This window comes from Tachypleus tridentatus, chromosome 3, assembly GCF_004210375.1.
Source record: "Tachypleus tridentatus isolate NWPU-2018 chromosome 3, ASM421037v1, whole genome shotgun sequence".
Classification (NCBI taxonomy): Eukaryota; Metazoa; Arthropoda; class Merostomata; order Xiphosura; family Limulidae; genus Tachypleus; species Tachypleus tridentatus.
The window spans coordinates 64,080,604-64,097,909 of NC_134827.1; the positions used below are offsets into that span (position 1 = coordinate 64,080,604).

The 17,306-nt window shown below is 32.0% G+C and overlaps 1 protein-coding gene across 1 annotated transcript; it reads left to right on the forward strand.

The window, feature by feature from the left end:
- Window positions 1-274: 274 nt before the first annotated feature.
- On the forward strand, window positions 275-17,106 carry LOC143246990 (uncharacterized). Its single transcript, XM_076494279.1, has 4 exons — window positions 275-840; window positions 11,569-11,751; window positions 12,224-12,334; window positions 13,935-17,106. The coding sequence occupies exons 1-4, from the start codon at window positions 766-768 to the stop codon at window positions 14,052-14,054; spliced, it is 489 nt and encodes a 162-aa protein (XP_076350394.1). The 5' UTR covers window positions 275-765; the 3' UTR covers window positions 14,055-17,106.
- Window positions 17,107-17,306: the final 200 nt, after the last annotated feature.

Genomic DNA, 17,306 nt, shown 5'->3' on the forward strand with positions numbered 1-17,306 from the left:
ACAAATGTACGAAGAATAAATGATGTAATTTGATGTTCCGTTGCCGTTAACTAAAAATAAAACAACAAATTATGCAATTTGATGTTCCGTTGCCGTTAGATAAAAAAATAATGCAATTTGTCGTTAACTGAAAAGAAAAAAACAAACAAACAATGTATAAGTTGTTTAAAATGTTTTACTTTAAGCGCCAAAATTCCCAGAAAGAATTATAGATCGGTAAACATGATTAACACGTATTTTATATTCACGTTTCAGTAACATTTATTCTCACACCTAAAGACTATTCCGTTAGTGAACTTGTTTCAATACGGGACTAGCTATATTAAACTCACTTTACACTGTTTATTTGCCTGTAATTACAAGAGTACACGAAATTTTGAATTTTGAAACGTAATGGCCATAACAGCCATTTCAGGTAGTTTTAGGATTGCAAGTATAGTAGTAATATGTTGTATATGTGTTTGTATTTAGCGAAAAACGTGAAGTCCATTCCACCCACGCGATAAAAATATACTAATGTAGAAGCTAGTGGCAAAGATAAGAACCAACAGAACATCAGTGGGCGCGCTGCGTATGACCAGCTCAAGGATTGGGAGTGGTCTGAGACTGCGCAGATGGTGCTGTAGGCTCACAAACGTTAATATTACAAAGTCTACCTTAGTGAACGGATCTAAGAGTAATCAAGACTGGTTTTGTTTTTTTCTTTTTTTTCTTTCTCTCAATTGCCGTTGAGAAACATAAGTTGAGAGCTTGTAGGTTTTCAAAATGTCGTCGTCGGATAGCAGAGTCGATGTAAACTACGTCAAGAGTGTGCCCGGACTAATACGCATAGCACAGTTGGTAAGTATGTTACACCGTTTATCATTTGATTAATGCTAAACAACTTCCACGTCGAAAACTTACTCGGAGCAAGGCGGCAAACGACTTGTTGACAGTTTGTATCGGTTCAAAAGTCCCTAACCGTGAAGCTTCGACAATGTCTTTTGGTTTTTAGTATAAAACTAGGCGGGATTATTACAGGTAAATAATTTGTTCGGAACTGTTCGTGTTTGTGTATATGTTTGTAAAAAGACACACACAGGTGTTTATTGAAAGTGTTTAAATGTATGTTGAGACACCCGTGAATGGCACAAGTTTTATATTATTTAGATATTTCAGGAAAGAAGTTATATATATTTAAATAAAACAACAAACATCGAAACTGTTGCTTCAAGTATACACAGTGTCTTGCACGTTCCTGTTACAGTTTATATGCTGTGGTTACTCTGGTAAGGAAACACACTGTGCTAACATAATAATAAATACGAAAACAACGGTTTGTAAGCATAAGTTTTATTGATCTGCCTTTTCCAGAAACATGTAGTATATTCCACCATCAATAAAACTGTTTTTATGCTTATAAGTTATTGTTTGTCTACCTGTTATTATATGTTACGTTCTGCTACTTTTCTTGGTTAACATTGGGTCTAGGTTTCTAATATATGTTTCTAACCCTACTTTTATTACCCTGGTTCAGAAAATTTCGTTACAACGACAGTTTTACCTGCCCATATAAGGTATTTCCCCAATACGTAATTTAAGATACCGTATTTATTGTTTTAATAATGTACCCGTTTTATCTCCTTAATTTAGGGAGCTGTTCGCGTTTAACGCGTGTTGTGAACCACTTGTTTTAATGTCGGATATGGATACCGCGAGATACTCACGTGAAGCGACCTCGCAAAATACTAATCTTTCGATTCATTGGTCCAGTCAAAAGTAGGAAGTCACGTGACCAGAAGTTGGATACGTTGGCTCTATGCGTTGTGAAATTTCTTGGAGTTTAATATTTTTTGACACTGTGTTAATGTTTTAAATTGACTACGGTCGGGGGTTGGTTGACGTCAAAGACAAAACACTAGATATTTGTTAATGAATATTCACACAGTGTGAAATTACCTACTAACACACTTCTTCTAGTTCATAGCATTTAATTCGATTGTACCTCTACATTCTGATTGGAGGGTGCCTCGGTACGTGAACGTACAATTTTCATATTCACACTTCCTTCTGATAATCTAACTAACTGCTCGAGCTGAGGAACTGTAAGTCATATTTCCCGTCCCGTAAAATATTCAGTAGCAAATTCTCACTACTTGGAGTTAAGGATTATGATATTTCATAAAATAAATCACTATTTTATTACTCATAATAATAATAATAATAATAATTCGTTCCAGAAAAATAAACTTGTTTTTCAATGTCTAATATGTATGCAGATGTAAGTATCTTTGTACACGTGCTAGTCAAAGGGTCAAAACTCTGTCCTATTTAAAGTGACCTATTTTCATCTGATCCGAGTTGTAAAAGACACAACAAAATAATCAGTCAAAAAAAAATAATTATTTCGCTTCAGTCAAAGTCTGAGGACATAGTTCCAGAGGGCGTGCAACTATTCTAAAAACAAACAATTATCATACAAATATTAGTAGTATTAAATAATATAATAATAACAACAACAATAATTACAGGGAGAGGGCGCCATAAAAAAAACTTATTCATCTGTCACATGTAAGCAAATAGGAAAGAAAAGAAATAAGTTGATTGTAGAACCCAAGAGTGCAGCGTAAGTGTTGAAAACAAACGTTTTTCGTAATAACGAATGAAAGAGTTTTTAATCTTCAAAGAACAAAATAGCGTCAACAAAAGCATTTAACATAAGCGAGAGAAAATATTAGAATTTTCATTAATAATTCATTCTTTACAGAACGATTTTATATCACATTAATAAAAGAAATTGTAGCACTATGTTCCAAGAAATTGTTCAATTTCGAAAAACTAATTGACCGTTAAAACTACTGTGTTTTTTTTTTTTTGCACGGGAAGGGGGGGGGGGTGAGAAGAGAAGCTAATATTCCACCTGTTTTATAATTATGTTTACTTTCCTTCCAAACTAATAGTTATTTAAGAATTTTCCAAATGTTTCACACATTTGAACTGTGGTATTGCAAAAACTAAAACTGCAATTTTGTCTTTCTTTACCATTGTAAGCCTACCATATCGGACGAACTCATTCTAATAACAATACTGGATATCAACAACTGTTGTAACACTCTATTTTTTAGTGTTTTGATATTCTAAGAGACGCATTCGGTTTATTGCAAAAGTTTACGCAAAACTTGAAGAAAAGCTATACGCATGTAGTTATGACTAATTTTGAACTTACAGACTAGAAGAAAAATTTTCTTGTAAAGATAATAAAATATTGTTTCGTCAGATGTGTACTCTCGTTATCAACAATATTTTCAGCCATAATCCCAATAATATCTCGTAAAATTGCACCTGGCTCTCTCAGGTCTATAAGACGTAAACTCTCAAGATCACATAGGTATACAGCTAGTCAACTCGCCCACCTCCAACTCTTAGCATATTCTAATGTAACTGAATAATGCAATTTTACTGTTCCCTCTTATATCCTACCCACGGTTGCAAGGTGTAGACACGTTTTCGGAGCTACGAGAAGCAAACTATGAATCGTTAAGCCACGCCCAGCTTACATACGGAAGTCATGAAGTAATAAACTTCCCTGTTATTAGTCGATAAAAGGTCGTCCAAAGATGAGAAAACTCCAAGAATACCGTAAGGTGACCAGCAGATAAATATAAGGGTCATTTGTTGTAAGCGTGTACGATTTGTTTTATAAACATATAGTTTCTAATTACAAACTCCATTTGAAGAAAAATACAATTACCAAAACAACATCTGGTATTAAAACAGACTCAAGTCATGTGACTCTACTATTTAAGAAGTACCTGTGTCGATATAGGTATGCATGGTACCGGTACCAGAAAATTCCAAGTGAACACTGATAAAATGCTATTGTTTGATAAATAGTTATATATTTAATAATTCCAGTTTCAGCTGCATAAGGTTTTCAAAATGCATGATCTTTATTACTGATACTGTTTATACATGTACATATGAAATATACATTAGAACGGTTTTTCTTTAATTTTAGTTAAGCACAAAACTACACAATAGTTTACCTGTGCTGTACTCACGATGGGTATCGAACCCAGATATTTAGTGTAAAAAATTAGACTTATCATTGAACGACTGAGGGGTTGTGTCAGTTAGAACGTGTAGCCCTGAGTTTTTCACAAATTAATTAGATTGAAGAGTAATATAGTTTAACGATCATAATATAACAAGCAGTGAAGATTTTATTTTTTACGGCAACGAGACACGAACCACGACATCTTCGATCCATAAAACCTTTACATTTTAACGACAGTGTTCCTTAAATTGTGACTACTTAAACAACCTTCCAAATAAGCTGTACTATCGTCAACTTCACTGTTAATTATAACTGTTCCGTAAGAGAACTTACGTCAGTCGAAAGTCCGCCCTTAACAACCCACGTGGATCAGATCATGTCTCTATATAGATTTGTCACGTGTGCTAAAAGAACGAGATGGAGGCGGTAAGTTTGGTATTATGGGTGGTATTCCTTTAGCTTCGAAAATCACCAGGCGTGTTTTAAACTTATATTTGTATTTATGAACTTGGAGAGGGTTTGAATGGATAGTAAAAGAAACTGTTTGTAACGTATAACGTTTCAACAATCTTATGTGTAATAAAATACATATCCAAGCTGTCTCCAAACTTTATATGTTGTAACAACTAAAATCCATTTACCACAGTGTATATATGTGTAATAAGTTATCTCTTCGTCTGTACAAAACACTGGATCAACAAAACGTGAAATACGGATGCCCGATTCTCAGTATGTGTCCCGTAAACTCCTGTTGGATGATCTGTGTATCCATTCTGTTGTAGTCCATCGTGTTCAAAAACAAAACATCAGATGGTCCGCGAACAAAAGGTTTGGGAGGAAGCAAACTGAATGTATATGTCTTTGATTAAAAAGAACAACAACAAATGAAAACAAGAGTTGAGACTATTTTGACAATGTTACACACAAAATAAAATAGAAAAGAATAGTTTTAAGAGGTCGCTAATGATTCATTTGGTTGCTGTTAAGCAGAAGGCTACCTGCGCTTTGCCCATCGCGGGTATCGAAATCTATTTCAAGCATTGTAAACCTACAGATTTACCGCTGAGCCACTGGAGGTTGAGTGAAAATGGAAATGACATTCCGAATTGTCCTGATGAAGATCTAGGCTTAACAAAATACTTCTTGGCTACTGCAATGTTGATTAAGTTTATTACCGTACATTAACTATCGCTAAATATTTTTGTTATAATTTCGTTGTGAAATTGTGTTATGAAGGTGATTTGTTTGTTTTAGAGTTTCTGCGCAAAACTACATAAAAGTCATCTGTGTACATCCGTCCCTAATTTAGGGACTCAGCTAGTCAATGGCAATTATTGAAAGCTCTGGCATGACCGAATATTGCAATATGAACGTCACTCTTATAGGAAACCCATATTTCAAAGCGTGTTCACAGTAACGAGATCTGAACCGTGTATCCTCAAATTCACAAATACGGTATGCTAACCACTCTATTACGCCCGGTCCGTAAAGGTATTTTAGGATGAAAATGTTTTATAAAAATTAACATTCTAAACTTGGCAACTAGAAATAAATTCTTATATCAATCGATCATGTACAATTTGCAACATGATTCACTTCCCAATCAAATGCTTATAATTACGCATTAAATAATATATATTAGGGATTTTCGCTAGCATTACTTAGACCAATTCTGATGGTCGTCAGTTGTCATTTTAAAGTTAGTATTTTATTTAAGTTATTCTACTGTTGAATAAAAATGACGCCATTAAGTTAATTGAAATATTTGAATATAGAAAACTAAGGGCATGAAGCTTACAATTAGAAACCATTTTCTTTCTTCAGAGGTAAACACCATCTTTTTTTTTTTTAAGTTATATCGCCAATTAACCTTAAGTGCTTATTGCTCTATTAACTTAGAAATCACGTGGAAACGTAAAAACAAATCCGAATATCGCAAACTTATGACACTTAAATACCGAATCTCTTAAACTTTTAAATTAAACGATGAAAATAACACATAGTGACAAACTTTAAAAGCTTTTAAGGTAAATCAAGGAATCTGTTTTCTGATTCTCTAAAACTAATTGTTTTCAGTCAAATACTAAGCCTAATTTACAAGCTTGTGTGTTTGTTCCTTTTTTTAAACATCTAAGTCGATTTCTTTACCTCCAGTAAATCCCCTTAATATTAATTACATGTAATTAGTTCCATTATATAGTCTGTCTCTGGTGTATCAAAATATTATCGACTAGAAAGTCAGATGTAAAATTTTTTTTAATTCCAAAAAAGCGAAAAATGCATTATTGAATAATGAAAATTAATTTAATTTAGAAAAAAAATACCAAAAAATCAGAACTTTATAATTAACACCATATTTTTGTACTTTTCTTCCAGAATAAATAAATAGCACAAATGATGCTTAACTGCTGGTAATTCGTATTTTTCATACAAATATCTGATGTTTAGATTGAACTGTTAACAAACACAGCAGAGATAATACGTGAAATACTATATTCAAATATTTACGAACCGATATAAAATAATGACATAAAATCAATCCATAAACTGATTCTATCTTATATTTGACACAGAATTCTGTTTGTTTTCGTGACTTCAAACTGCACAATTTATAGCACTTCGTAGCTCATTTGAATTGTATATACCAGAAGATCGGTGAATTACAAAGCTTCTACGTGAACAACCTTTACGGCTTTAGTTTGTTACTGACTGCTTATGTTATCGTGCATGAAGTGTAATATCTCGTGCTTGGTGTTTTATTCTGAAATATAATCTGTTTTTATGCTTGGTTACGAACAATATGTTCTCAAATCTGAATTTTTACACCACGATGTAATATAACATTAAGTGTCTTGACTGGAGCTCGATTTATTGAATGTAATATACTAAAGTTAAACTTGCGATTTGATTGCAAGCAAACTAAATATACCAAAAAGAAGAAACTGTGACACTCGAATGTCGAATTTTGGTGTTCTCGTGAAACATTCATGTAACTATAAGTAGTGATTTGTTTGTTGAATGTCGCGTAGTTACTCGAAGCCGTCCTTTTAAGTTGTGCACGAGAAAAATGAAGACCTTTAATCAACGTCACCAAACCAACTCTTGAGTGAAATTGACCATAACGTTATAACGCCCCCGCAGCGAAAGGGCGAAAATGTTTGGTGACAGGACTCGAACCCCCGGCCTGTAGACAGCGAAACGAGTGCCGTAACCAGTAGGTCTTTATGTATTGTGATGAAACGTAATACGTATAATGTTCATGTAGTTTTACTAATCGTTAGGGCTCCATGAAACTATGGAATATGAACATGACCAAAGAAGTTATGCAGCCTTAGCATACCTACAAATCTGTCGAGACTATATCCCGTTTTGGATAAACTTGCCTTTGAAGTCAAATAAAAAAAAAAGTCTATATGGTCAAGAATAACATTTTTATTTAGTAACTAGTTAAATCTTCTTCGCCCGATAAATTACTTCTAAAAAGTTTCTTTGTAAATACAAAAATGTTACACAGCTGCCACTTACACTTCTAATCTTATTTCAGTTGTATTTCGAAAGAGTTGGTTTTCAAGGAAGTATCTATCTGCTAAGCCTAACTGCGGCCTCAAGACAGTTATGGCTGTCTAAACACTTCACTTAGCTCTTTGGTATATCCTTAGCTTTGAAACCGCTATAAGGCACAGTTCGAGAGCCTGGTAAATAAGTGAGCTTGTTAAACGAGTATAAAAGTTTGCAGACAATAACGATACTGTCAAACATACACCAGCCAAAAGGAACAATCATTTCTTTGTTTACACATCAATATGAAACATGAGCGAGATTTAAAAAAAAAACCAAAAAAAAACGTGGGTGATGTTCACATGTAGCACTTGTCCAAGAAAATTAAAAAAACGCTATTAGTTATTATTTTTGAGGAGTATGCATGTAGTTATTCTTGTTTGTTTGTTTTTGAATTTTGCGCAAGGCTACACGAGGGCTATTTGCACTAGCCGTCCTTAATTTAGCAAGGAAGAAAACTATTCATCACCACCAAATGCCAACTCTTGGGCTACTCTTTCATCAACAAATAGTTGAATTGACCGTATTGTTATAACGTCCCCATGGTTCAAAAGGTGAGCACATTTTGTGTGACAGGGATTCGAACCCGCGACTCTCAGATTGCGAGTTGAACGCCTTAAGCACAGTTATTCTTACTAGATGTATTATGCTGTACTAATCCCTATTCAAAATTTCTTTAAATCTGTTTTAAAAAACATGGAATACTACAATCTTCAAACAAGGCTTCTTATTTTTGCCATGTAAAAATTTTCAAGGCGCGGGTTCAAATTCCCGCAATTGAACATGCTCGTTCTTTCACCCGAGGCCTGTAACATTGTGCGAAATTCAAAGCAAAATGAAACCTTTCAGACGTGGAAGCGTTATAAAGTCATGATCAATTCCCCTATTCGTTAGTAAAGGAGTAGCGTAAGAATTGACAGTGGGTAATGTTGACTAGCTGCCTTCCCTCTAGTCTTAACTGCTAAATTAGGGACTGCTAGCTAGAGCAGATAGCCTTCGAGTAGCTTTGCGCGAAATTTGAATCAAACTTAAAGTATCAAATTACGAGACAAAATTAGGTAGTCATTCATCAACAAATATAGTAGATTGAGTAACAAAATGTGACCGTAATTTCTCAAATGCGGAGCACTTTTTTTTTTTTAATTCACAATAACGGAGCGAGAATTTCAAATTCAAAGTCCAGGTCATTAATCACGAGGTTGCGATTGGCCTTATACTTTGGGATACACAAACTTAGTGGTTCCGAAGCCCGTTGCTGTGCTTAATACTGTGTTTTCTGGTTATCTCCTTCTATAGAACTATAGAAAATACAGAATAATCATTTTTTCAAAAAATTAAGTTCTTTAACCTTAACTTTGTTTATTAATGTATAAATGGTTGTATTTACCGAAACCTAAACTCTTGGTCCTTCAGTGACTCTAAACTATATCATAAATTTGAGACAAGATGTACCCGCTATGTTGCTACAAAAGCTCTGTTCAATGCGAACCTAATTACTTTCATATATTTACTACAACAAATTTTTATTGGTTGGTTTCTGGGCATTGCGTAATTTTTCAACAAAATTTGGTGGAATTACTGCAAACAGCTACAGTAAAAATGTGTTTGTGCTTTCTGCTTTTAGCGATTATATAGTCATCAAAGTTTAAACTAATTTTTTCTTTAATGGGATTTAATATTTTCTCCAGTTTTGGTTATACATATACAACTGTTTCTAGGAATGCTTATTATAGGGACAGTATAACAAAGATACTAGAGAAAGTCTACTTTGTAATGTAAGAGCTATTTAAAATACCTTCAGTTCCACTTATTATTTCATACTGTTCACCAAGACACACTTACTAAACTTTCTTATCACTACTATTTTATCGGAAAGGGTTCTTGGGAAAGCTTCGAGATCATTCCCGGGATTAAAAGATTGTCTTACAGATACCAATTAAAGGGTTAATCTGTAGAGATAGGTTATGATCTGTTTTCTCATGATGTAAGAAGTTTACAAAACTATTCAGGAAATCAATAGCATCACTCTCAGATGTTTATTCAAAAATTTAATATTTGGTAAGGCTGACAGGGAATATAGAGGACAAAAATTTAATATTTGGTAAGGCTGACAGGGAATATAGAGGACAAAAATTTAATATTTGGTAAGGCTGACAGGGAATATAGAGAACAAAAGTTTAATATTTGGTAAGGCTGACAGGGAATATAGAGGACAAAAGTTTAATATTTGGTAAGGCTGACAGGGAATAGAGAACAAAAGTTTAATATTTGGTAAGGCTGACAGGGGATAGAGAACAAAAGTTTAATATTTGGTAAGGCTGACAGGGAATAGAGGACAAAAATTTAATATTTGGTAAGGTTGACAGGGAATAGAGGACAAAAGTTTGATATTTGGTAAGGCTGACAGGGAATATAGAGAACAAAAGTTTAATCTTTGGTAAGGCTGACAGGGAATATAGAGCACAAAAGTTTAATATTTGGTAAGGCTGACAGGGAATATAGAGCACAAAAGTTTAATATTTGGTAAGGCTGACAGGGGATAGAGCACAAAAGTTTAATATTTGGTAAGGCTGACAGGAAATAGAGGACAAAAATTTAATATTTGGTAAGGCTGACAGGAAATAGAGGACAAAAGTTTAATATTTGGTAATGCTGACAGAAAATAAAGAACAAAAGTTTAATATTTGGTAAGGCTGGCTTTGCTTTAATTAAGACCAACAAGCTAACTGATTTATGGGATGAACAGCTATCATCAATAATAGAGACCAGGACTTTACATCAATTCAATTAGTGATTTCCTGAAAAATAAATGATTTGTTTAAAGAATGTTTGTTTCTTGAGTGTTTGGACCAAGTGTTTCCTTGTTAAATACCTTATTTTCAAAGAAATGAAAGCAACCTACGGGGGTTTGCTCTGTGAATCTCTTATCATTAATAATTCCAATAAATGTTATGCTCCTAAGCCCACAATAAAAACAACAACAAAAAACAGACTTTTTTTATGTTTCTGTATAAACCTTGATGTTTTTGTTTTATGTTATAATACTTTAAATGTTAATGATATATTTCATGTTTATACACACAGACACACATCTTTGTGTTAGCTTAAATGTTTGCTTGTTTATTTATCATTAACTGTAAAGCTAATTTGCACATCACAGGTTTCAGACCTGATTTTGAACACTAGCAGTTATTTAAGAAGTGTGGTCCATTTTGTGGAAAACTACGTATATTCTGCAGTTTGCAACTCCCACTAGTTTTGGATATTATTTTCAAATAAAAAAAAACAACAAATCATTGATGATAAATACAATGTGCTTTTTGAGTCATTTATATTAGTTTTTTATATCTGGTTCACTAAGTGTATACATAACAGAATATGTTACTGTGAAATGCACTGACTGTTTAATGGAATATACACACTAACTTAGCTAAGAAGGTAGTGAACTTGTACACTTTTGTTTTAAAGATATATATGTATATACCGTGTTTCGTGTTTCTCCGATAATAAGACCTACCCATAAAATAAGACCTAGTGTGATTTTTGGGGATAGTTTTAATATAAGCCCTACCCTTAAAATAAGCCCTAGTTAAGAGTACCAGGAAGAGGAAAGAAATAAAAAAAAATAATTTATTAATTAGTTTAATAGTTAGTTAATTAGTTTGTTTAAGTATTAATCAGTTAGTTTAATAGTTTAATAATAGTTTATTTTAAATGGTTAGTTTAATAGTTTTACTTTGTAACTTCATTTTTTAATATATCAAAATAAGACATCTCCCGAAAATAAGCCCTAGTGTCATATTTTGGAGTGAAAATTAACATAAGCCCTGTCTTATTTTCGGAGAAACACGGTATCTTGGATTCCCTACTTAATTCTTGTAATATTTCATTAATATATGATAGTCAATGTGTTCTAAGCTTCAGACTTGTTTTTTTCTTATATCCTCCACAAATTCTTTAACATCACTATGCAGGTTGTTGCCATATGTGGCCTCATCAGTGCCGGTTCTGGATACTACTGTTTTGGTACTGGAGGAAAAATCCACTTCTATGAGTTTACAGCTGTTTACTCCTTGATTTTTGTAATATTAGTGTTTATCTTGTTCTTTTTCCGCATTGACCAAGCAATTGGAACCAGGATCAACATTCCTTTGTCTGTAAGTACCATCCTTGTCATCCCTTTAACTTTGTGTGTTAATTTTTGTAATTCAATATCATGTCTTAAAGTGTTTGAAAGTAACAAATCAACAATAAAAAAAAAAAAAAACAAATTTCTGGATGAAAACAAGATCATAAATAACAGTAAAAAACATAGTCTTGTCATAGAATTATATAGCGTAATAATTAAAAATTGGACATTTTTATAACTGTTAGTTGGTTGTTTTCAGCAAGTACAAAGCTAAACAATGGGCTCTCTGAATCTTTGTCTTATTACCACAATCTAACAGACTTAAAATTGAGCTAGTAGACTGCAACTGTTTAAGATATTTCAAATTCAATCAAATATTGTATATTTATTTGTCTGCTATTATTATTAGGAAAGTGTCCATACCTTGAAGAGTCATATAACAGATTTTTTTGTCATGGTTTACATTAACTGGCAGATGTATAACATGTTTATTTTAACAGCTTCTCATCAACGATGCCATCTTGACCATACTTTATCTTATTGCTGCCATCCTGATGTTCGTTGCGATTGGTGCCTGTGACTGGGGTGTTGGAGGAAGGGTAGCTGCAGCAGTAAGTCCTGATTAATCCTTTACAAACTTAACATTTCTATTCTAAAATATACCACTACAGACTTAATATTGTAAGTTTCAACAAGAAACTGTCATCCTGCTGATGTCCCACATGATTATTTTTCTTAATGCCAGAACTAAGGTTACCACTAACCTTACAGTTTTGTTTCTACTGATATACAAACAGTAGCCTTTTGGAGTTTTTTGTTTTTTTTCACTAACACCCCATAACCAAAACATTTTTTGATACTTACGAACTTGTAAACAGTGTTAAAATACGACTTTTTCTTAACATGTAGCACGTAGTTTATTCGACCAAGTATAGCACTAGAGCATGCATATTGCAACTAGAGTCTAGGAGTCACCTTTAGGGCCTTGAAAACTTTTGGGCTCTAGATTAAATTTTGTGCATTATCCTGTTTTTTATTAGAGTAATTTTTACTACTTTTGGCTAGGACTAACATTTGTTTCATATTTTATAGTTGCTACACACACAATTTGATATTCTGTTGTTGCTGGGCTTTTTTACTTTATTACACATACTTAAAGTTATGAAAAACTGGTTTTTTATTTTATTATGCATACCTAAGGTTATGAAAAACTGTTTTTTTTTACTTTATTAGGTATACTTAAGGTTATGAGAAACTGTTTTTTTTAATTTATTAAGCATAGTTAAATTTATGAAAAACTCCAGTTCATAGAGTTAAAGAGAAGCGTAACTATGTAACTTCTAAGTTTAAACTTAATTTTCACATTATCACTGCACTCAAAATTTGTAGCTAAGCAGTTACTATCCACATAAAAAACTTGTGTAAACACATAATATTTAAAGTCACTTACTAAAGCAATGGTATAAACAAAAAGCAATGTATCGAATAATGGTAACCATCATAAGTTATTACATAGTTTGACTGAAATCCCAGCATATATACTGTCATTTCTAAAGATCTTTCATATCAATAAGTGAATACTGGTTTAATATTCAGTGTCGACATTTTACTACATCACAAATATAATACATTTTATACTTGGTTAAGTTCAGAAGAAAGTCTATCAAAAGTGTCTAATTTTTACTTATTGGTAGTTTATTTGTTTGTGATTAACCACAATGTTACAAAATGGGCTACCAGTGCTGTGTACATCAAAATTATTGAATGTATTTAGTGTTATAGATCTCCATGTATACTTCTTAGCCATCAAAGGGACTTACAGATGGACTTTTCTGCTTAGAAGGATCTACTATTTGAAATATTCATTCAATATTTTAAAAATTGGGAAGAATTCTGACACCCCTGGTCATTCTCTGGAAGACTAATGGTACATGTGATGTTTGGTGAAAATCAGTCTAGTGGCTCAACCAATTATAAAGTGACATGTACCCAGACCTTTGTCTAATGCTGGATAAAATATATTTTTTTAGTAAATATTATATTGTTTTATCACTGCTAGAAAATTTTAATGCAAAAAAAAATTATAATTTTAAAATTCTAAATCTTTCTAAAAGTGGTTAAAGTACTGGAGACATGGATATTTTCTCTACACACGTTTTTGAAGAACTGAGCCAGATGTAACCTGCCAGTTTCTGTTGTTTTTTTTTTCAGATTTTTGGAGTCCTGGGATTTCTTACACATGGGTATCATGCATTCTTAGACTATGGGTGGGTCAGAGGACGAACAAGCAGCCCATCTCAACCTGCAGGAAACAAAGGAGATCCTGCTTAAAAGACATCAGCAGATTGAATCATAGTTACTGAAATGGTTAAAGGTGAAACTTATTTTGTCAAATGTTTTGCTACTCAGTTGCATATTTTCAAAAGCAACTTCTGTTCATTTTTAAACTGTTAATAAAACAAAAATATACACAAGTTTATTTGAGGTAAATGTTTTGTACCATTGGCTAGCAAAAACGTTTAAACGCCACTTTGGGTAATAACTATCAAAATTATTGTTGGTCTATTGAAGAAAAGATGATCGAAATTCCACAGTTTTAAACATAATTATTACAACGTACACCAGTACCTGAACACAGTCTGAGACTTTCAGTTTCTTATTTCCACATGTATTCTATCGGTAAATTATAGCAATATTCACTGCATATATAACAAAAACACATGGAATTATCTCAGGCACTTGTTACGTCTCACACCGTGTCCTAAAGACTAAGTCCAGGTTTCCAAACCAGTACCCTTGTTCACTTTCCTTAGACATCACATGGATGTTCTAAGAAACGGGCAATGTGTTGTAACGTTATTTTTAAATCAAAGAACATAAAACTGTATTTTCCACATGAATACCAAGATAACATATACAAGTTCTGGATATTTTTCTTTTTAAATGTTCCTAGTGAATGAACAAATCAGAAATCTAAATATTGTGGTTTTAAATAAAAGTTAAATAAAAATATTCATTTTCAATATTGTAAGATTATATAGATCAGTACTGTAAGAACTTACCAGTAAATAAAGTACATAAGAACATATCAACCACACTATCTGCTATATACATCCAGTGGATTCTTACCCACTTACAAGAATACAGGATTATATAACACAGTCCAGATAATACTATAAATTAATATGACGTGTAAATCTTTTTGTTATTCAAGTTGTTTTACTGTAACTGCTCAACAAAAAACAACTGTCTCAACTGCTATGTTAGCAAACCTTTATGTGGTAAACAATCACCACACGTTTTGCTTCTTTTGGTGATCATTAATAAATTGTGAAGTAAGTCTGATTAACATTATGAATATTGTTATAAATTTATACCATTTTGAATAATTCATTAGTTGGTACCATCTTATTAATATTTTCGGCTATAATCCCGTTAATATTTAACATCGTTTGACCGGCTTAAAAAGTTGAAATTCCTCTACAACTTGCACTAAATCAACAATACAAAACTACTCGGAGAAGTTTAAAAAAATAAAATATTAAACACACACATTAAACGTTTTAACAAAATTGTATTTATTTATTTCACTGCCATTAAAACTCAAGGGTCTCTCGCTACCCCCTTTAGAATACTGCCATGTTCATTGGGAATTTCTGTATAACACATTAAGGAACCCCTTCAAAGTTTTATCAGTTTCCTTATAAATAATTAAAATTTTAAAATGACCACCTTTTTATCGAGAAATCAACCTGAATATTGATTTTGTGTTAATAACTGTTCACTTTTGGACCATTTTATGGGGTATTATAAAGTAATATATGGAGTACCAGTGATACTGATTCTTATTTTACTATGTCATTTATTTGGGATTCGTATGCTAGTTAATAACTTTAAATTTTAAAACAGTTTTTAAGAAATTATTTTTCGACAGGTTCAAATATCAGAACCTTATCACACTCTATTGCCCATTATATCACAACAAAATTTGGCAGTAAAAATGCATATTGAATACTTTATATAGCCTTCTCACATAAGATGGTAAGATGTCAAAAGTAGTTCTTTTCAACTGATTCACACATCTGTTTTACAAAAATTGTGTGTTATATTATCATGATGTCAGTGGTTGTAATGTAATATATTTTATAATTTCATAGCCCTGTCAAAATTACTGTCAAACATGTCACATCATGATCAAATTAAAGGACTCTTACTCAAAACCCAATTTTTACTTCAGAACTTTTGCTGTAGTTTATCTCTGATCATAATAATGTTTGTAGTTACAATTCTTTCTATAAAACGGGCACTTTTTAACAAATCAAATTTTAAAAAATACTGATACTTTTAGCAAGTGTTGCGACATTTCTAGTTTATAAAATAAGCAAATATTATTTAAGTTTTTTTTTTGTGATAAATTGTTTTTATACAGCTACCATCAATAGTACTTTTTGTTTAGGAGACACACTAAATTTTCTTAGCTTTGCACTTATGAAAAAATAGATCTGAGCTTTGTAGGTAATGTTTTTTGGTGATCCAATGTGCTAACTTATTGCAAAAGCAATTTTAACTGTGAAATGTTTACAATGATCTTACAGGTGAAGAAAAAAAAACTGGAAAATATATTATTGTCAAAATTAATCATGCTGTCTATATTTCTAATGACTAAGAAAGACCATCATTTGTATCTTTTTCTTGTCTTAAGAAAACAATGACATTAAGTTTTAGTGTTTAAAAAAAAACAAAAAATTCATACCATTAGCTCACAGTGCAGTTAACTAGATTGGTTAAACAGAAAGCACTGTTTGAAAAATGATAAAAACGTGAAACGTGATTCTAATGCATGAATATTTCTTCACTCAGGTAACCGTAAAACAAATGCCTTTTAATTATTACAACTAACATTGCTGCTTATATTCGATCCCATATTTCATCTTGTATGTTGCTCAGGTAAATGTTTAAAATAACACAAGAACTAACATAACAGATAAATGTGTTTATTGTTAATTTCTTTAATATTTGTTATAAAATTACTTTCATGTGTGATTCATTTATAAAATTTGTATTCTTATTAAACTTTCCTGGTATGATGTGCAATCTTTAAATTATGTACACTACTCTTTTAAAATTATATTAAAATAGTAAGTAATTACTTAATTTTTAAATATACTATATACTCATGCTGTAAGAAAGTAAGGTAAAAAATGAACTTATGAAATAGCAGTTTTATAAACTATTTTGTTTTGGATGAAAAATATACTGCTCTCCTAACAGTCTCTTTGATAAAAGTTGATTTTAAAATTTAATAATGTTTTTGTAATGCTAACCTGTAACAAAATATATGTAATAACTACTGTGTGGACAATAAAAATATATATATAATAAATGTAAAGTGATTTTATCAGATTAAAACTTCTTGCGCTTAACGTGTCCAGAATATTGTTAGTTAAATAATTTGAAAATCAAAACCTATGTTCTAAACTTGGTGGTTAAGTTTAAATCTTGAAGGACGTAGATCTTTCTCTCATCTATTTTGGCATCCTCATCAGAAAATGGGGAACACTAATGAATTGGATCCTCATGAGA